The 22412-nt window shown below is 39.5% G+C and overlaps 2 protein-coding genes across 4 annotated transcripts in view; both read right to left on the reverse strand.

The window, feature by feature from the left end:
- The window catches only part of SLC9A4 (solute carrier family 9 member A4), a 31525-nt gene extending 25810 nt beyond the window's left edge, over positions 1–5715 (reverse strand). For 2 of the 3 annotated variants that reach the window (XM_064713324.1, XM_064713236.1), the window contains exons 1-3: positions 5438–5715; positions 4787–5302; positions 2173–2636 (exon numbers count right to left, since the gene is read on the reverse strand). In XM_064713324.1, the coding sequence (XP_064569394.1) occupies positions 2173–2636; positions 4787–5066 (744 nt within the window). In that variant the 5' untranslated portion in view covers positions 5067–5302; positions 5438–5715. Of the gene's footprint in view, positions 1–2172; positions 2637–4786; positions 5303–5437 lie in introns of those variants that run through there. The other variant, XM_064713399.1, reaches the window with a different exon arrangement.
- Positions 5716–8141: 2426 nt separating this feature from the next.
- IL18RAP (interleukin 18 receptor accessory protein) lies at positions 8142–21094 on the reverse strand. Its single transcript, XM_064734982.1, has 10 exons — positions 20971–21094; positions 19612–19879; positions 19293–19467; positions 17869–18043; positions 16081–16149; positions 15802–15922; positions 13907–14061; positions 12897–13034; positions 9126–9296; positions 8142–8506 (listed from the first exon to the last, which is right to left on the reverse strand). The coding sequence occupies exons 1-10, from the start codon at positions 21092–21094 to the stop codon at positions 8142–8144; spliced, it is 1761 nt and encodes a 586-aa protein (XP_064591052.1).
- Positions 21095–22412: the final 1318 nt, after the last annotated feature.

Here is a 22412-nt window from a genome sequence, read left to right on the forward strand (position 1 = left end):
CCCACCCCCTTAAGGCAAAGTCATAACTTCTAGATTATAATTCTAATGTCTGTTATTTTGAAATATTTTTCATATACCAGAATATTGAACTAAATATAGGAGACAAAGCTATTGTTGCCCCACATGTATTACACAAGTTGAACAAAACTCGTACTAGTTTTTCCTGCTGGTGAAAAAAAATGTTCAAGCTGATAAGCAGGCTGGAGAATACCAGGGGATATTTGTATTTAAACAATAAAAAAATATGTATGCTTAATATATCTTGGTGATATTATCTTCTTCAAACACTTAGAGTTAACTCAAATGAAACTGTTAAGAGAGAAATAGAAGGAAAAGGTAAGAGAAGACACCTGAGATAAGTAGTTTTAAAGTCTTGGAAAAAAGTAGGTGGGATATCAGAAAGCAGACAGTCTCCACTCAGGTGACAAATACTTCAGTCTCCTTGAGCATGAAGCCAGGTAGAGATTTTGAAAGCCCAAATGCCCAGAAAGGGGGTGAATGGTGGCTAATTTAGAGATGCAGTAGCTGACAAAGTGATGGCAACGCAGCTGCTCTGAGCCCCAAAGATGGGAGTGTGGGGCAATGGGAACTCTCAGCGGTGCACCCAACATACCCCATGTACAGCCCTTTAATCTCCTTTACTAACACACCCAGGGCTGCTGAGGAGTGCCTAAATCCACTGTTTTAACAGGCTTTCTGTCACTGTACATCTGTACTGTAACAGGATCCTGACTGGAAGTGGGGTAAATACCAGCAGGAGTTGGACCCACATGATAGATAGCTGGGAGAAAAGCAAAGGCAAGGTCGTGAGCCCATCAACAAAAGCATGAAACAAGCTCTTCCAGTGTGAAAAAGAGGCATTAGATTTTTGAGGTCAGTATTTGAAGGAACCAAAAAGACAAATATAAGAGATAGATTCCTTGGGGATTTTTCTGTTACCACTGTAGCACACAAGTAATTTGAACATAAATGAAATAACACTTGTCCCTGAGTTCTACATCAGCCCTGTATCTCTGCTCACCTAAAGGAAGGATTTATGATCCTTAGGCTGTGCCTGCAAGTTACTTTGCTCCTTTTGCTTTTCTCAGTACTGGCAAACTGCACTTCTCCCATGAAGCCTTTCAGCAGTGAACTCTGTACAGATTTTACAAGTCCCAGTTGGGCTGTACCTCATGTATAGCAGTATCTGAAGAGTTTTTATGTGTTTTAGATTCCTGTGATTTAAATTCTGTAAAGATCTTATCTAGTGAAACTCCTTAACCTGCTGTTAACTTGTACCACATGAGCAGTCCTGTTGGTTTCTGAGCAATAAACTTCCTGCTTGAAATTTCTTCCTTGAAAAACATATGTTTTAAATGTTCTTGTCATTTCTGCTTACAGCTAGAATTTCAGGTTGCTCCAATTTTAGCAGAACTAATGAGATAAGGGGGAAAATATTATCAAAAGGAGCTTAAAAAAACACTCTTATTAAAAACAAAAAATCAACAACAGCAAACACACAACCAACCAACCAAATCTTTCTTATTCAGGAAACATTGTTTCTGGATATTTATGACAAGACAGCCAAAAAAATTAAACATTTGTCAGATGTCAATATTTTTTATTGATAGAAACAGAATTATGCGAAGTTCTTAGTGGCATTTGGAATTCCTGTCTAAGGTCTCTGGTGAAATTTCTGGAAGGGGCTGGAGGACAGAGTGTGGCCCCGGAGATTATCCACATCTGGTTTGCTTTTTTTTTTTTTTCAGAGGACCCCCTCAGGTATATGACAAGGCAGGATCTCCTGTATTTCTACCCTTACTGCCTTCAGTCTTTAAGCAGCACAATTTTCTGTTTATTTGCTTGCACAATGTCAAGAACATTCCAAGGTCCTACACTGATCTGACCAGAAAAATCAGCTGTAGCTTATCCATTCACTTCAGGGAATGCAAGAGCACATCTCACATGTATGTGGATGTTTCCCTCTTCCAGCAGCTCTAAAATACATGCTTTGGAAAGAGGTAATCTAAGGTGTAATTTTTGCATGCATGAAAATCCCCTGTGTGTAACTGAGTGAAGTATTCATAAAGTAAATAATGTATTAGAAACTCCTGTGTTCTTGTCCTGTGCCCAGTAACCCTAGAAGCCAAAAGAGTCCAAAGAGGGGAAGACAAGGAGCAGAAACAAACTCACCACAGTTATGCCATCATTCAGCAGTGACTCTCCAAAGATCATCATGTAAAGCTGCTCGTTAACGGAGGCTTCTTCAAAAACCACCAGAGCTGCCACGGGGTCCACTGCTGAAATCATGCTGCCAAAGAGCAAGTTCTGCAGCAGGCTCAGGTCACTCAGGCCAAAGGCTTCGATCTGGCAGATTCCATAGAGCGAGAGGCCAATCCCAAATGAGCTCAGCAGAGCTCCCAGAACAGACCACCACAGAATGGATCCAAAGTTTTCAAAAAATGGTCGAGTTGGCATGAAATAACCCTCCTCCAGAATAATGGGTGGGAGGAGATACAAGAAGTAAATACTACTGTCCATCACTGGTGGAGATTTGTGATGGGAAGCAAAGATGATTGCTCCTACCAGTGCTCCAATGGCAATCAGGATGCAGCTTTCGGGCATAAGTTTTGGTAATCGATGAAAGATGTGAAAACCTTGAATAAAACATTAGAGGATTATTTAAGTTTAAATTAACCTGATGTCAGACAATTGTCATGCCTGTGTTTGGACACTTTGTCTTTAGACAGGCAGCTTTTGCTCTAAGGATTATGAAGGTAAAAACAGGCAGTACTGTTCCCTTCAAAACTAAACATTCCCACACTTGTATCACTAAAGCAGGGCAAGAGTTTGACCATGAATTTCTTCTCTTCCTGCTGCCCAGCTCCTGAGCAATCATGTCTGAGTTTAAGCTCCAGTTCTGAAAATGCAGAAACTTCTTTGAAATGATCCTCCACAATTTGGAAGGAAAATATTCTTCAAGAATCCTTACTGCTCACCTGCTACTGGCTTGTCCAGTCACTATACAAAGAGCTGTGTGACCATAGTGTGAATGGGATATGCCTGTATGAAAAATGTCAGGATTTTTTAAAATTTACAAGAATGAGAATGATGCAGACTAAGAAACCTTTAAATCCAGTGTCTGTGACTCCATGTTTGAAGCTAGGTCAGCCTTCATCTTGCAACTCTAGAAGGTTCTGCCATGACAGTATTTCTGTGACCCTTGAACTATCAGTTTCCACAAGCAAAGGAATGTAATTTTTTTAGGAAACTAATTTTTTTTTCTAAGAAGTATGTTTATATCATAACTCTACTCATCTGCTTTTTGCTTTAAAAAATAATTTTTAAGTCTTCTTCCAGTCTTACAGATAAGGGGATTGCTTTGCCTTTCAAGATCTTGGAACTGTTTCCCACCCTTAAATATTGAAATCCAGAAAGAAGATAATACCTGAACAAAACATTGAAAACTTTAACAGTTTGGAAATCTTCTTCCCTGGGTAACCAGATTATTCAGACTAACGCTTTCTTCCAAATGTATTTAAAATTAATAGCTCCACACTTTTCATCAAAAATAATGTTATTTGAAAACTCACAGTAAAAGTAACAGGTCCACCTGGGAGGCATCACACAATTCTTCTAAAGTATCTATTTCATGTTCAAAGCAAGAATATTGTGCAGATGTGCCATATGTCAAGTCTTGTGCTTTATGGATAATAAATAAAGAATTTGGTCGATATGTTTATTACTAAAACACTCTGCTGATGCCATAACAAATTTAATTTTTGAAAATTTTGATTGTTATGTTACCAGTGAAAACATTTGTAGGAATGGGATTGAGGGCATCAGCTGTAATGAAACTTACAAAACATGTATGGTGGTAAAGATTTTTGTCAGCTGGGTGACTATGACAGGAAAAATGTTTATCTTCAGGCCACCTCCTGAAAAACATCCATCTCACCTACCAGCTTGTCCTAAGGAAGAGTTTGAAAATTCCACAAAAAGTTCAAAAGAAAAGGGATATTTTATATGTGCAACTCTTCACATCATTACCATCTTCATTTATTTGATATTGCTGCATTAATTCTAAATGGTCAAAATGAATTCAGCCCAGCCATGCAAATGTATAAGACATGATGAGCCTTTTTTTGCAATATTAATTCCAGTTTCTACTGCAATTACTGCTCCCTGAGTTGCATTTCTCCTTTCAGATACCATATGGAGCTCTAATAGAAGCTAGATGCATTGCTATGAATTCAAAAGATAGTTAGCCTACATCTCTGATGATCCACACCCTCAGAGACTCTCATTCTCTCTCCCCAGTATTACTTTTTACACCAACTCCAAGGAGCAAATATGTAAAACAAAGACTCAGAGAGAAATATTTCCTTTTATTCATATAAAGGAAGAATGCTTTACACTTTCTCCTCAAAATTCAGTACACTTGAAGTCTCAGTCTGATGTAATTGATTTCTGCAGCTGTGTCAGGTTGCAAATTCTGGTATCTTGTGATCTATAAGGACTAAAATAAATGAATGGACAGCACTGTGTCAGGGAGCTCTGTTGCTATTTGCTACTCAGAGCCCAAGAGGCCTGAAGATTAGAGGTCTTATGTTAACTTAAGTAAGATGGAATCATTCTAAGGTGGAATTTTGGCACTGCTGTGTCATGTAATGAACACACCTGTTCTTTTGACAGACACAGTAAAATCAATCCCAGCTACAAAATGAATGAAAGTTACTTGGTTATATTGTATTTTTTTTAACTCCTTTCCAAGTTAGGAGGCCCCAAGATCCCATTTTCTACTTACCTATTTTTGCAAAAGAGGCAAGGAGGATCCAAAGGGTAACTTCATAGGGAATTTGCACATAGTCATAGTCCAGTGTGAAAACATGTAACCTCATATCTTCAGAAGAGTCAACAGCACCACTGGACTCATGTTCATAGTGAAGCAAGGACCTCTTGCCCAGGCTGGGCTCAGCCCCATGAGCAGCATTAGAACAGGATACCACACTCAACAGCAGCAGCAGCACGCTGGAAAGCTTTGCATGTGCAAGCCTGGCAAAGCCCATGTCTAGGGCTGTGACCATTTTATTACCGATTTAGCATATAGTGGTGTATGAAGGTGTGCACAGTCACTTCTGGTGATTCACACTGCCCACTGCCACTTCTTCCTCAGGGCTCTTTTATTTGCCTGTTAGAGGTCTTTTTATAGTCCTTATGTGCCTGTCCCATTCCTTGTGCTGCAGACAGACCTGGAGTTTCTGTGAAGATACCGGTTGTGCAGGTTCCACTGACCCAGAAAAACCTTGGCCACTGCATTACCCTGTTGAGGAATAAAAGGACTTTTCCAACTACATAATTTATGCAGCCTCTCTGATTTTTCCACTATCACAAAAAAAAAAAAAAAAAAAAAGCCAGAAAAACAAACCAACAAATCAAAAAAGCTTTTAATGCTCACCTTTCAGGCAGAAAGCAGAGCACGAGGGAATTGCATCGGTTGTGAGAGGTGGTGGCAGCCTGGGCAGGCAGGAGAGCCAGCTTCGTGCCTTCCTCTCTTGCCCTCGCTCCCCATCTGCCTCCCCAGCACAAGTGGCACCCCGGGCACCACACCTGGCACGGCTCCCTGGTCCTGTCACACCTGGTGACAAAACTGCCCAGTGTGCAAATAAAAGGACTGTGCAGGGCTCCCGGGAGGGACATCTGGTGGGGGACCGCGCAAATTACAGCCGGGCTTGGGAAGGGACTCCCTCCCTTAAACACGTGTATGTAATCAGCAGGTAATATCGACATAAAGAGGGAGGGCTGAGTCACACCACCTGCCTGAAATTGGATCTTGGGTTGTCTTGTATTTGGCATTTGTTTTACTCATGCCAGTAAGGCGCCTACTGAGCAAATACTCCTCCAACTGCTCTTATGGATAATTTTTTTAAAATGCCCGCATATTTTCTCCTCCACAAAAACTACCATGTTTAGTGTAAGGATAACAGGGTGTGCAAACATAGTGCTGTTAATTAGAAGCTTCTAAAACCTGTATTTCTTATTTTAGAACTGAGTGCATTTAATGTACTGACAAATTATTCAAATTCATCAATGATTTGACTGTGTTAGAAGACAGTGCAGAAAGGGCAGATGGTGAGAACAGATGTGATAACCCAAAACAAGTAGTTCTGAGGACCCTGAAACCACACTGCATGTGCTTGGGAGGGGATTCCCTCAAAGCAATTGGCCTCACAGACTGAATGTCCCGTCATGGGTAGAGAGTATCTTCCACTTGACTTCCTGTGGAAGGGATCCGGTGTGTGCAACTGCAATGGCCTATAATGCAAAGCAAAAGGTGACATGTGGTGACAAGTGGGAAATTTGCATCAAAATTGTAATCATCTGAACCAAATCTCCAACACAGGTGCGACTGCAATGTCAAAATTCTCTGTGGTACAGTGTTAGAACCCTAGTTACTGAGAATTTTAGACTTTCTGTGCTGACAGGCACTGACCCCCAAAAGGGCACTACATTTAACCTGAAGCTGTAGAGGAAGATTCTAAAATTAAATGATAGAACTAAAATTATAAGTGTGTAAGTTGAATAGAAGTGTGTAATATCACATAATAGAAAACTCAGAGTTTAAAGTCTTAGAATAAAGTAATATATATAAAACAAAATAAAAGTTTTAGAGCAGAAGCTAATCCTTCTCCTTCATGGGTTTGGGTGGTATTGTGTAATTAAATTAAAAAGTCCAAATTATGAGCCATGAGTTATTAAATTAAAAGTAAAAATAAGTATAATTTCTTAATTAGACAGTTTATCCTTAAAAAAACCTTGTAAAGTGAGAGATACGGCTCCATTTTTTAGTTTAAGTACTGTAAAACTCACAGTTTTATGGGACTCTAATATAAATAAAACTAGAAAACATCTGAATCCAAACAAAAAATACCATCTCGCACATTTAATACTGAGCCTAACAAAAAAGAAGTTAAAATTCCACAGTACGGTCAGTGATGCCCTTTGATGGTCCACTTCTACATGAAGCAGTATCTTCTGTCAGCCTCACAGCACCATCAGTCCTCCCAAAAAAGCTTTGAACCCAATGTAGCATTAGGAAGATAATGCTCAGCCTGCTTGCAAGAGTTCTTTTTTTCCAGTATACTGATCCTTTTAACAGTAGTATTTCTTAGAATCCCTTTCCAACAAGGAATCTGGCAGATGAGATATTCAATTAGCATTATAAAACAAGGATTTATTAACTTGAAGGCCAAATAAAGTGAGCAGAACAACAGAGAAGAGGCCATACCACCCAGATTGCTTAGTACTGACCATTGCATTTCACTCAGCTACAGAAACACACACAGACTGCAAGATGGTTTGGAGAGTTGGCAGCCAGAGGGCTGCAAGGGAAAGATTGAGAGACCCGGGAAGTCTACTAGTTGTGACAATCAGGGCTTTGATTTACACCTGCAACACGCCCATAGTGCCAACAGGTTCAGTGGCCATTGAGTGACCAGCACCAGCCAGGATCAGCAATGATCAGGTGCACGTGTCCCTGAGTGTGAACTGTTTTACAACTGGTTGAATTCTCCCCCTCATTGAAGGAAGGATGGAGATGCCTGGGGTAAGCCTACAGAGTGGTCCTTCTTTTCTGAATCCCTTTGCATACCCAGCTGCAGCTGTCTCTCATGGTGTTTTCTTGACGTTCCCACTGGAGGAGGTAACTCACTTGAAGAATTTGGGTATGTCCCACTGCACTGCATCATAAAATTAGAAAACTAAACTGCAAGCTTCCTCTGGAACTCCCTTTTAAAAATATTTTTCTAGAAAACAGGTGTTAAAGTATTCCAGAAAGGAATGCAGTGCAAAGAACATTGTATGTCTCAAAATCAGAGCAAAATGGTATCATAAATAGTAAAAAAATGGTATAACAAAAACGGTAATAAAATATTAATTTATGGAAGATATTTACAGTTTTTAAATATTTACATATTTACAGTTATGTGCAGTGGCACAGTTTTGCTGTGCACTGTCACACCTCAGTCCTTCTGACTGTCCCAGAGCGAGCCTTTGCTGGCTGCAGTGACAGCTGGCAGCTGTCAGATGATACAGAAGAGGTCTTTGACAATCATGTTACCATTCCTGAGCCTGATGTCATACCCCTGTGAAATTTCTCCTATCTACGCCAGTCTGAATAACCTCTGGAAGAAACCCTTGAGGCTGAAGTTTTCCAGCCTCTTAGTTTTCATTGGCATGTGGTAATGCATGTATTTCCAGAACTTCTTGTGTGGAGCAGCAGAACTTGAAGACTTCCAGGTAACAATTGGTAAAATCCGAAGGGCTTTCTTCACTACTGGAGGCAAAGTCTCTGGCTCCTGGAAATCCTGGAATTTTATTAATACCAGTTTGATCCCTTTATCTTCCAATGCACAGTTCACTGCTGCCTGCAGTTCAAAGATGCTCGGTCCACTGACATAGGCTGGGCTCAAAATGATTATTACCCGTCTGCTGTGTTTAATAGCAGTTACAACTTCATCTGTGTAGGCTGTAAAGGAAATGGTGAGAGTTACTGCATTCTGCAAAGGAGTTTTTATCTTATCACTTCCTTAATCAACAGCTAAAACCCAGAAACAAGGAAAGGCAAGAATAGGAATGCTGAGTAATGATACAACACCTAGAAATGAGTTTGCTATCAGGGGGTACCATGGCTGTTCTTATACAACTGAAGAACACAACTTTCTGCTCAGGACATGAAGGGCACAGCTGAGACCTCAGCACACTTCAGCAGGGTCTCAAGGGACACTTGGACTTGTCTTCATCTCTCCCACAGAACTTTCTGATTACTGGGGTAGCACTGGCTAAAGTTGCTCAGAAAGTAACTACTGGAATATTTGTAGTCTTTCCAGGGAAAGGAGTCTGCTTGCAAAGAAATTCTTGCACAAGAAGCTTTGTCTCAGCCTAGCAGCTCACAGTCACCTCTCTCCAAAGTATGTGTGCATCAGGCTCAGGGACTAGACACAAAGATCAAAACATTATGAGATTTGAACATAAATTCCACTACCTAATTATACAATTTGTTGCTCTGGTGCACAAAGGGGATTTTTTAAAAGTGAAACACAATTTTATAAAAACTGAAGATTTTCTATCATGCCCAGGGAACTTACCTCCTCCCGGAAGAATATCTCTTTCAAGAATACATAACTTGTATCCATATTTATTTTCTAGCATATCTGGAAGAAGCTCCAGGGCAAATTTTTCCTCGCTAATTAAAGCAGAGCCACTTTCAGAAGGGTTTAATTTTGCATAGGATACAAATGCATCAAATTCCTTACCATCTGAAATAAATGAATAAATAAATAATAAATAAATGACTATATACATTAACAAGTCTGGCCAAAGCATTCAGCTTCTTTCTTAATGCCTTATTTCCATTTATATCTGTTTAAGTAGGCACAACACAAACCTAAAATTATGATGAGTTCATAGATTACAGCTATCCAGTCACCAAAGACAACCTTGATGTTTCACTGTCTTGTAAATTTGGAGACATATGCTACCAAAGCAAACAAGCAAGCTAGAGATGTTTGGTGCAAGGTAGTTTAGAGATTTGGTCCTTTCCAGGCAAAAGCCATGTGGTAGGGAATGATTCCCAATCTTTTCTCTCATTTGCCCAAATGCTGATTAAAAAAAAACTTGTCAATGGCCAATCTCATTTTAAAATATAATAAAGCTTAAAGGAACAATATTAATTGAATATTAGTTCTTGAATATTAGTTGCTTGCAAAAGATATGCTGTTTTTATACACTGTTATGTTTGTAAACATAGAAACTTGTGTCTCTCTGTTAAGGAGCAAAGGCTAAGTCTGATCAAAATATCAGCTCAGACACCAAGTACTAACCAGTTATTGAACTTTAAGTCTCCTTAAAAGAACGTTTGTACAGTGCAGATGAAACAAAGGTAAAGAATTTTTCTTAGCTTTGGTCACCCTGGTACCAATGTCCTGAGTTAGGTGCATTCCTAACTACAAGGCAAAATTAAATTATATCTGCTGAATAAACTTTGAACTACACTTGAGGGAGAAGGAACATGAAATAAAATAATTTCTGGTGAAAGCAAAAGTCACAGTGAACCCAGTCCAGTTTCCCAGTTACTTGAGGTCGTTTAAGTTATCCTAAGACTGCCAGATTTGACAGGGGAAGTATTGGAGACTCACGCACTTTGGAATGGCAGGACATCATCAGGCAGCCCAAATACCATCAGGCACGGATGTTCAATTAGCTGAATTATATCACATGACAATATAATGAATAGGAACCAGAAAGAAATTCCCCTGTGTAGAGCAGGGTGCTGCTGCAGGGTGAGCTGAGAGGCTCTCTGGATTCCACCACATTGACTGCGCCTTCACCTTCACTGCTTGGGAACTGAGACACCCACATCCAGCGCGGAGACCTGAGTGCTGAGTGTCATGACCCACGTGCCTCGGTGTAAACCTCCCTATTTCTATCCTTAGATGTGAAATTAGGACCACAGACACAAGCTACAGACACCAAGTTCCTACAGGATCTAGAAGAGCCTGTTTGTAAAGCAAATTCAGAAAACTGATATGGATGAGCTGGGGCTGAACACTGAAATTCAGAACCAGCACATAGCAGAAGGTGTGTCATCAAAAGAAAACAGAGGTGTGCAGACTTGATCTGGAGGCCAAGAATGTTATCAGACAACAAATGTTGCATCTCTGCTCCTCCCCTCTGCTCCTGGACACACTTTCAATCCCATCCTTCTACTGGTGATAGTTCTTGGGATAAGCTCTTGTGATAATTGGGGAAGATGATTCACTTTGCTGACTACACACTGTCTTTTACTGAGTTCTTTTTCTGACAACTTGAGTCAATTTAGGCCCACAAGACTGAATCATCAGCAGCAGGCACACAGGACTAATGTGGGAATTAAAGGTGGGCCAGAGGTTCACTAGGTTAGTTTAGCTGAACTTCAATTCATTTATACCCTAAATTGAAGCTCCCTTGAAAACAGATTTTAAATAACATTAAATTGCGCTACAAGCCAGGTATTCCTCATTTCACCCACAGAGGTCACTGCAATCTTATTAGACCACAACCACTAACAACCACATACCTTTATAACATTACTATTACAATAGCAAGTTAAAAATAAATACAAAATAAGCACCTTTAGACCATTTTTTCACATAATTTTACAGGAAAATTACAAGCTGAGGAAATTTTGATGTTGTATTTAAGATGCTGAAAGTGTAGGAAGTGTAGGATGCTGACTTAAGCAAAGTGATGGCATATGTGTTCTATAAACTTTAGTATCAAATCTCCTGCATTATTTCTTTCTACATGTGGAAGAAGGCAGGAGTTTTAAGAGAGTTTTAATTGGCCTCTCTGAATTGTCTAGAGAGGCCAATTAACCCCAGAGGAGTTGTGGTTTCTCTCTCCACAAGGTCCTGCACAACCTAGGCTGGCTCTGCTTTGAGCAGATGCCAAGGGTACCTTCCAATCTTGTGGGATTCTTCAAATGTCTGACTCTGTGCTGAGAAGGACATGAGAGAAGAAATTATATAAAGGAGGAAACAGCAAAATCAAGTCCTAACTGCTGCTTTGCTGCTTTATGAGCAAGTCCTGCCAGACCTCAGGTGACATGCATCCATGAAGTGAGGACACAATCCTGCAGGTGAGAACACATTTCCCTTGGGCAGAAAACCCTCTGGGTGTGCACGGTTGGTCTTCACACCCCCATAACCCCTTGCTGCAAATGGAGCTGTGTGCTCAAGTACCTGAGAAGCAGGGGACAGGCAGGGGACAGGAGCTGTCATGGTGGAACCCAAAGGTGTCTTCAACTTAGTGCACAGGCCTTGGCAGGTCTGTGTCTGTCCTGCTGACATGCAGGGTGTGCTCTAAAGGGACTTTCCACAGGTCCTTAAATCACTTTGTCACCAGGTAGTGGGGAAATTTTGAGTGATTTCCCAAACTGCTTTTGCCAAATGCTTTAGAGCTTGTAAAAATATTTTCCAGAAGAGCAGTTAATTTTCCAATTATGCATGTACTTAAAGGTATCTAGATACAGTTGTTTCACACTCACATATAAGGTGCTTGTACAAACGCAAAAACAGACTCAGACACACCTATCTCAAACTGCATCAAGATGCAATAATTTTTAGAAAAATTTTCTCAGGAACAAACTATCAGAATTCTTTCAACACATTTAAGAAAATCATACCTTAAGTTCTTGGAAGTAGTCATAGTGATTCCTGATACATTTTTACTCTGTCTACTATTTCAGGGACCTGTTTTAGCTGATGTGGTGGGGCAATGCTACTACAGAGACTTGAAAAATCAAAAGCTAATCACTCAGGTCCAAATGTGAAGTGGTTTATGAAGATTTTAGAAAGGAAATATTAATATTTCCCAAACATTGATTTGTCAACTGGTGCCCTTCATCATCTTATTCCTTCTCTCTTTTGTTTATTCTTCTGAGAAACTTTTTGGCTTCAAGTGAAAGATAGAATAAACCCTGGAGTCCTTCACCTTGTTATGCAAGGTCATTTCATTCTTATCCAAATGTTTTGTTGAATTTTTCCAGAGAATGGTTTTGAAATGTTGGAGATGCGAAGTTATTCCCTGCATATGGACTGCCAAAATTCAGCTTCCTACTCTAATCTTCTATGGCTAAATTTGGGTAAAAATCTAACTGACGTTTCTGTTGGTGTCAGATATTTCTTTCACACTGTATGACTTTTTTTCCATCTGCATTCACTGAGCATCTTGCAAGCTTTAGTAGACTTTTTATTGGCTCAAAGAGAACAGGGTCATTAATAGAACATAATTAAATGAGTAATTCATATCAGATTATCCCATATGGCAAATGGCAGTAGAAAAACTGGATCAAATTGGTATTAGACAAGGTTTCTTACCTTCTGTACTTTTGTTGTGGACCAGATAACTTCGATACATCAGCACTATTTCAATCCAGTGCTGGTAAATAAAGACAGTGCACAAGACAAAGGCAAATAGAGTAGAAATGGCACTGCATAGTACATATAAGAACAACACTGCAGAAAGAAAAGAGTCTGTCATAACTTGAGTTTCCAAAATAATACTGACACTTAGATAAAAAATCAGTCCAGAAATGGGAACAAACCATCTTACATAAACTTTTTCCTTATCCCTCTGGCAAAATTTAGGGAAGACAAGAATTTCATGTAGCCACAAACCTTAACATAGAATTTCAGTCTACCATCAGTGACCTTTTCTGCATGGCATCTCTTTGGTGGTATGACAAGACAATCTATGACAGAGTGCACAGAGAAAACAGTCTCTGGTACACTCAGCAATGCTGAAAATAGTCATCACCTGAGATGGAAAAGCTGCATCAGAACAGACACAGCTGCACCCAGTGCCCTTCTGGCAGCTTCCTGTAGCACTCCAGTGATGAACCTCCACTGTGAACTATGGTTTAACACTTTAATTTCCACACTGATTCAGGTTTGGTACTTGAAAGGCTGCCACAATCATATCAGTTATGGTAACTTCTCAGAAACATGCAAGCTAATGACTGGGAAAATAAACAGAAATATCCCATGAAAAGCAGGGAATACTGTTGCTTTCAGCAGCCTCTCTGCTTTAGTTTGGTAGATTGCCCATTAATGCTCAGAGATTACACTCTCCTCTTCTTCCTTCCAGTTACTCTCTAACTTCCACTTGACTCACCTCCCTGCAATAATTCCCCAGAGAGCCCTGTTCTTCTGAGTAATCCTCAAAATTCTTGGCTTTCAAGACATCTGAGAAATCAGATTTTCCCACTCAGGTTCAAGAAACTTCTGCTGCTGGCTAAAAGCCAGTGTCAATGGGGAATTAATTAGTAGCAGTAGAGTAAATCAAAATGTGTCTTCAGGGGTAAATAGTCACTGGTTGATAGCTTTACCTCTCTTCTTTCTTTTCAGCTGGATCACAGCAGTGGCATTCCCCACTGAATTCTGAGCAAAGCATGTGAAGTTGCTTCTGAGGTCATTTTCAGTAACTTCTTTCAAAGTTGCAACATGAAGAAGTGTGTGCCCCTTCAAACCTTTTGGATAGACACTAGAGAGAAAAAAAAAATATGTATTTGCATGATACTTTCCTGTTCATTCACACAATTTCCCAATGTCTTACACACAAAAACAGAGGAACTTGCAACTTGTTCATCTTGAACTTTTAATAGTAAAGCAATATTCTGGTTTGGAACCTTCACTTGGTTTATATATGGTAAGAAAATACTAACTAACATTGTAAGAAAACACTTTGATAAGCCTGAAGACTGAAAGGTTTATCCTTAATTCATCTACTCAGCAAAATATTTACCACTTGCCTAGTTTTCAATATATAGTCCCTTTTACTTCTATAAGATTACTTGTGGTTTTCTAAGATGTAAACTATTCACCTGGCAGAAATGCAGAGAAATGAAACTTCAAAAAGGATCCCCAAGAGAGTGCTAGCTGGGCACAAGAATGAGCAGCTCAGCCTGTTGCATAAGGGTAAAAAGCCCAAAGACAGGATAGGCAAACAGAATAAGACAGAAATAAGGGACAGAAGTACAGGAAATGAAGAGGTAACTGAGGAATCCCTTCATGGCTGAGTGAAGGATATGGGAAAAAGATCTGCATCTGCAATCCCTCCAGAATACCCAGGGTTTCTGAGTTTCAGCATTCCCCTTTGAAAGCCGCAAGTATAAGCATCTCTGGGTCATCCCAAAAGTCATCTCACACCATGTCACTGCAAAATGACAGGGTCCCATGGCTCTTCCTCTCTACCTCTGCTACCCCAAGATATGTAGAAGTGAGGATAGGCAAAGATTCAACCAAAGTCTCTTGGGGATGTTACATTTGTTTGTATTTTAAAAGATAAACAGAAACTCTACCCATGAAAAAAGCTAAAAAATTGTTAACAAGAATATTCCAAATCTAAACATTCTGAAGTTATGAAAATGTAATTTCCAGTCTATCTTGTGAGTGTGTATGACCTCATAATCCTTTTTTCCCCATATGACTCCTATTATGAACTTGATTTTAGCAGTGGCAGCAGGGCTTTTTCTTCCCTCAGTGTACAGAAAGTTTACCCATGAAGTTGACTCAGGGCTGTGTGAAAGGCAGACTTGCCTGCATTGCCTCTGCTCTGTTGCTTGCCCAAGTTGAACACTGCATAAGTGAATGAAAACAGGAAGGAAAGGGAAGTGCAATCACTACAAAGGCTGTCCCCAGGTCACAGGAAACTTTCCCCTACATGTTTCTTCTCTGCAGGGTCTGGTTAATTCTCACCAGGGAGAAAAACAAAATTCAGTGTCCTAAAATTCAGTGCTGCAAGCCATTAGACCTGGTCTGCAACACCCCAATGTCTGAGGCACACAAACTCCCTTCCATGTCCACAGGACTGTTTAGCTGATCTGGTTCATTCTGCACTCAGAGGCAGCTTCCAAAGGCAGATTGTGTGAATTGCTAGCAAGGCACAACAGAGACTGTGCTTTCAAGAACACTTGAAAACAACTGATGTGGGGACAGGCAACCAGGAGCCCTTCATGTTGAAGCTGTTTGTGAGCTAAAGTTTTAAGAGCTAAGATTATGCAGAGTTTGAGTTCTTGATTTTATGGCCATCAATTTGTGCCTCTGTATGTGAAGGTCACATGCCTGTCCCTTGTGGACATATGCATTACTAGGTGAAAGAAGAGTGTCATCTAAAGATTTTTCAATAAAATGTATTCAGTAAAGCTGTTGCAGAAGGACTTATACAGCTGCTTGTGGTAGTAGTAACCAGAATATTGGAAGGGATGGGGGAGGAGGTTCTCACATTGTTTCCTGATTCAATTTGTCATTTACATTCTCTTCGTTGTTTCGTTTCCACGTTACCCTCATTGGAGATACTGTTTCAAACCCAAACTGTACACGACATTCCAATTCAAGTGGCTTGCCTGGAACAAATGAACACAGAATACAAATGCCTGCAGAATATTATTCTCTTAAATAGCCTAGAAAGCAAAGCTAGTTTGCTTTATCAAGATCTGTCATTATTTATCAATACCTCATTTAAATATTTTCATTTTCTTCTAGGGGAGGAATTGAAACTTACCAACTTCTACTTCGAGGATCACAACATCATTAGGGTACAAAAGGTTTGGTGGATGAATAGTGTTTTTTGCTGCAATTAACAAGAATATCATTAAGTATAAAGTTATTGTCAGTGCAGAAAACCAAAGAAAATAACCTAAAATTTAATTTTTCAATATTTAGGTGGAATTTAGACACCTAAGTCCAAGAGAAGGACAACAAAACTTGTGTAGCTACTAAAACATCTGCTATCTCTTTTATTTTGAGGCATTGTCCTCTTACATGAGCTGAGAAGCTCAGCAACTAGTCTGTACTTTAAATTATTTAGGATTAAAAAGTTAGGAACACCTCTTGCAAAACCCCTGAAGGGTGCAATCCTCATACCAGTTTCCTGCCAAACCTTTTTTCATGCCCAGTAGGCGCGAACAGAGCACATGCACACCCCATTCACAAGCCCAGATACTTGTACCAAAATAGCCGTGTTGTTTTCAAAACTCAGGCTGCCAAAGGGCACAGATAATGACACCCACGGGTTGAACAATAAAACCCACAGCTCTGATATTCTAGGAAAGTCCCATACTGCAGGAAATAGTGCCACACAAAACACCTTTTTGTTCTGGTTTTTTGTTTTGTTTTCTTTTTTTTAACCAGGTCACAGCAGAGAAATGTAGCACAGAATCACAGAACAAGCTGAGTTGGAAGGGACCCACAGGATGGAGTTCAGCACCCAGCCCTGCACAGAACCATCCCCAAGGGTCACGCTCTGTGCCTGAGAGTGCTGCTCAAACACTTCTTGAACCCTGTCAGGCTGATGCTGTGATCACTTCCCTGGGGAGCTGTTCCAGTGCCCAACCACCCTCTGGGTGAAAAACTAAAAAACCTTTTCCCAAAACCCGACCTAAACCTCTCCTGACACAACTTGAGGCCATCCCCTCGGGTCCCGTCACTGGTCACCACAGAGAAGAGATCAGTGTCTGTCCCCTCTCTTCCCCTCACATGGCAACCTCCAATGCAAGAGGGTCTCCCCCAGTCTGCAGAGGTCTAGGGTAAGATGCATATCGTGCCTTTTAAGTATTTTTCTGACTGCTCTAGAAAGTGAGGGAAAAAAACTGAGAAGGACAATGTGTTAGCTCAAATACAGTCAGATCAGAATAAAAGCAGAACTAGTCCAAGCCTGCCTGGAGAATTATGTGGGAATAAAGCCAGAAGGAAGGGTGAAAGAGCAAGAGGTATTTTAAGCCACCACACAGAGATCTCACAGATTGGTAAGACATAGTTTCCTGTTCTGATGGGATGGATACATTTTTCCCTTGAAGTCTTAGAAACAAATGCTTAAAATACCTGGGGAAAAAACGATCACCTATTTCAGAAAAGTGCTATCCTCATTAGACCATGAAATGTCAAAGGAGCGTTTCTTCACTAGACCATAGAACCAGGCTGCCTCACTTGACACATTTCTTTTGCTCCCTAAATCCTGTTCTCCCTTTCACAGAGTGGCCTACTTTCCACCAGGATGCTGAGGAATAGTCCTGTGCTGTTTTTATACAGAAACAGCTGTATTGCATCCATACAGTTCAGGATATACAATAGATTTACACTTTACTACAGGATCTACTGCTATTACTATTGGATGTTCTACTTGGTGTCCCAAGATGTCCTCAGAATACTTGGAAGAGGATTTGAATGATCCTGTAGCTAATTCAGTTTATGAGTTTTCAGAATAAGAGCCTGAACAAAAGACAGAAATAAACATAATAAAGAAACCATGCTTTACTTCAGGTATTTTATTCTGGGTTTTTGTACTACTCACCAATGACTTCTACTGCTACTGCTGTTCTCACTGTCCAGTTGGTAATGTTGTCAGACAAAGTGTAATCACACACATATAGTCCAGCATCTTTGTCATAGGTTGGATTCAAGTAGATTTCATTCTGCTTAAGCTTTAGGCTTGGTCTGCTTTTCCTGTATTTTATCTGGTGACCATCCTAATGAAAAATAATACCTAAGAATTAAAGTTGGTTTTTCCTCTTGCTGTTGTTGCTGTTACTAAATTATATTTTAATATATTTGGACAGGATTTTCATGGCAGAAGGGCTAAACCAAAGTCTTTCCACTGAAGTCCAAAATGGGATGCATTAGGAGTCTGAGGACAATTTTCAATTATATTAAAAAATATGTGAATAACCTAGATTTTAAAAAAATTATTTTAAATTTATGGTTGATGCATAAATATGAAATAATGAAGTTGATCTAAATTAAACTCCTATTACTAAAGAGTGACAAAAAGGTTCACTTTTTCGATGGACTAGGTATTTTTTGTTTTGTAAAGAAATCATTTTGAAAATATTTTCAGGTTATTTTAGGAGAGGTATACCATGAGTTTGGATGGCCTGAGGCTGAGGACACTGTCACTAATTTTAGAAGCATGAAAATGGTCTATTTTTGAAAAGAACCACTATTTTTCAGCTTAATACATTCATATTTCACCAAAATCAGCAAGAATTTTCCTTAAATCAAATTCCTGAAAAAATCCAGTAATGCAAATGTGTAGATGCTCCCCAACTTCAGTGGGTTTCAGATCAAGATGTAGGTAAAGATAAACATCACTTAAAATTTTAAGGCAAATGGAGAATAACTTTGACTAGATCATAATTCTACTTGATAGAATAAAATAATGTAAATGATACCAGCAGAAAAATGCACAATTGCAAATTTTAGTCATTTTCCTTTGCTCATTTATATAGGTTTCGGTGCTAAATTACTATCCTTACAAATACTGAGTCAGTAGTGGTTCAGTAGAATACTGTTTCATTTAAAACAGAAGTCTTGGAAAGAGCAATTTGAAACATTATTCCTAAAATAATTTTGTGTCTAACAAAGCCAGTTTTTCCTTGGTATATTGGATATTTTCAAAATTTGAAATGTCAAAACAAAACTTAAAATGTTGCATTTCAGTCGTGTCAGTTTTGTAAAAAAACTATTTTAATTCTCAATTACTTCAATTTCTTAGCTGAAGAGCAAGGATTTCTTGGCTTCTGTTTCCTATAATAATGTTTTGGGTGTGGCAAATTTCTTCAAAACTCTTCTTTAAATACTTGATATATATCAGTCCAAGATTCTAGTTTTGAGTTGAATTTCTTTGGCATTGCCTGCCAAAGAAGGGTTCAAGAACTATGGCTCATGACATTAACCAGACCTGAAGTTCCACCTCCACTCAGCGAGGCTGACTCTTACCTTGTACCATTTCACATCTGGCTTTTTTACGTGGTTGTAACATTTTGTCCCAGGACAGGTTATTGAATTCCCACTGCCAGCAAGCAGATATAGAATATTTGTGTCATGACCTGAACATTTTGCTGCCTTCTTTGTCTGAACATCCAAAACAATTTTGAGACATGGGATTTTTCCCCTGATTGATTAAAAAAAAAAAAAAAAGAAAATGAAAAAAAAATTAAATATTTAATACATAAACCAAACCAAAACAATAATTCTCCTATAGAAATAGAAACCTTTTACTCCTTTACTCCATTACTTTTTTTGCTCCATTACTTACCATATCCTACAGATGTACACTCCAGAAGCACTGTCTCTTATTGGTTTAAACCAAAGTGCATCCCCTTGGAAAGTCAGATTTGAGCTTTCCTTGATAGCCTTCAGTGTCTCTGTATCTTTCTGATGCCAGAACCATTTCACCTTATGTTGATTAAGAAGTGAGTTGTCATAAATGTTGGTAGCATCTCTATCTGGTAAAGCACATTGTAGAACAAACTCCTCACCATTAATTGCACGATACCATATTTGAGGTCCAATATGGGAACATCCTGAAAAGCAGGACAGTAAGATATCAGTATCATCTGAAAAATTGCAGAGTCATGGTGAAAAAATTTAAAATAAATATTAGAAACAAAAATAGAACCTTACCTTTTCTTGTGTTGAATATTTCTTTGTTTGATCAGAACATGGACTAATAAAATATAGGTTTCTTATATATGTAATTTGCCAATGTTCTTGGAAATTTATTCCAAAGGTTTCCAAAGGTTTATTAGGCCTTTTTTCTAAAGCTTAATGTGAAGAGTTTTTGTGATGTGTAGACTTTTGTATGCGTGCTAACCTGTTAAACCTCAGCTGTGTAGAAAAGCAGATTCAGCTCTTCTTGATCTCCCTGTATTAATGGAGAAGGGGCTGACATAAGCCTGAGGAAGCAGAACCTGCCCACCGCATGCCCTATTTAAGGTAAGATTGACAAACATTATTGTCTCACTGATATTTATAAATATTTATTCTCCTATGTTTCACTCACTGTCTCTAAAATGACACAATTTTTTTAATTCTGAAAGGTGAGGTCAGCCATCCTAATGCCCATCCTGCTCATCAGGCTGTTGTGACCTTTGAAAGTATGGCAGGGTTTCACCCCAGCAGAAGGGAGGTCATGAAATCTGTTCCTCACCTGCCCACCTGGGAAAAAACCTGGGAAACCCTTTACAGTTTCACTTTCTCTCTGTGCACTAAACTGGATCACGCTGCTCTAGGTATATTGTGTGTGTGGGAGGCTTTGATAAATCACTCTTTCTGCTTTTGTCTTCCTTCTCCCCAGCCCCTGCCTCACTAGACCAGATGCTGGAGACCTAAGTCATAAATGCAATTCATTTGTTTCATTTAGGTCTCAGAAATCTGTCCCTTGAAATGTCTCTCCCTTGCATTTATCCTTTTCATTGGGGAACTGATTTTTGAGTAAAATTTAGGGTAGCTTGTATTAGCAATACTTCAGAAGCTTGCAGAAAGGTTATTTGTCTGACACAAGCATGTATATATGCAGGAAAAACACACAAAAGCAAGGAAAAAATTAAGATCTCCTTTTCTAAGTTTTCAGAAAGCAGCACAAACACCAAACATCACTGGAGCAGATTCTTACCTGGCAAGTTAATCTCTCTAACTTCTACCCCATTGACAAATAGTGTTAGCATCCAGCACAAAGTGAGCATTATTTTCTTTATCAATTTTAGCTGATATTTGGAGACATTTTCTTTAAGAATCATCTTGCTTTCTATAAAAGAGGAAAACAGGGTGTTTTTTGTAAATAAAAGTCCAATAAAATAGCATATTTCATTGTGTACCTCTGTAAAACTTTGCAAACATTATTTCCTGCATATTGTGTTTTTTTTAAATTGAGTTTGCAGCACTTTTCCTGCTCATATTATTTCACAGAAATACAGGATGGATAATACTCAAGAATATGCAACAGTCTCTCTAAATACACCTTGCATAGAATTGCTTACAGACAGATTTCCAAGTCATACCTCCAACAATGCAGAACTCTGTTACCAGACATCTTTTATGAAAAATCTTTCCTTAGGATTTTTCCTCCTGAGAAGCTGAGAAGCCTCAGGAACAAAATGTAGACCATAGTTATCTGCTGCTGTGGAATGCAACAGGTAGATCTGTGATTGGTCTCATGCGGTTGTTTCTAATTAATGACCAGTCACTGTGAGCTGGCTCAGACAGAGTCCGAGCCACAAACCTTTGTTATCATTCTTTCTTTTTCTATTCTTAGCTAGCCTTCTGATGAAATCCTTTCTTCTATTCTTTTCAGTATAGTTTTAATATAATATATATCATAAAATAATAAATCAAGCCTTCTGAAACATGGAGTCAGATCCTCATCTCTTCCCTCATCATAAGTCCCCTGTGAACACAGTCACAGAACTTCACCTCTGGAGTGAAAATGCAGATCCTTCCACCTTTGATAGGAGCATGTTCTCTAAGATGAGAGGTAAGACACCAAATATTATCAGCCTTCAGCTAATGATGCCTATCGGCAGCAGACTGAGACAGCAGAAATGGCACCAAAAAATCCATGGAGTGCTGTTGTCGCTTGAAAGTCAACAAGCCTAGATTGGATTCCTTTGGGATTAAACCAAATCTGAAGATGTGCAGCAGCTGCAGACAGCATTGAGCCCATGTGACTGGAGACCCATGCAGAAGTAAAGCTCTCAAAGTATGTCCTGTATGGGCACATGTCCCAAGAGACGTGCTCCTAGTGGGCTTTGTTACCAGCCAAAACGGGCAAACTTAGGATATCTACTAGGGCCAGCAGAGCAACATAAAACCCCTTCTCCTCCTCTGTGGTGTACCTGGGTGTGCAGCATCAGGCCTCACTTTTGCAGTGCAAGGCTGTGCTGCACTGCTTGAACAGCGGTGGCAGAGCCTGCTGAGAAGGGTAACGCCCCCACCAGCATAAGGGACCAGCTCTGTGGGCTGCCCTCTGGGACTGGGAACACCCAGGGGATTTGGAGCAGGTCCACAAAGCACTCAGATGCATCAGACCCCAATGCGACAGTACCCTGTACAAGGTGA

The sequence above is a fragment of the Zonotrichia leucophrys genome, chromosome 1 (genome assembly GCF_028769735.1).
Source record: "Zonotrichia leucophrys gambelii isolate GWCS_2022_RI chromosome 1, RI_Zleu_2.0, whole genome shotgun sequence".
Lineage (NCBI taxonomy): Eukaryota > Metazoa > Chordata > Aves > Passeriformes > Passerellidae > Zonotrichia > Zonotrichia leucophrys.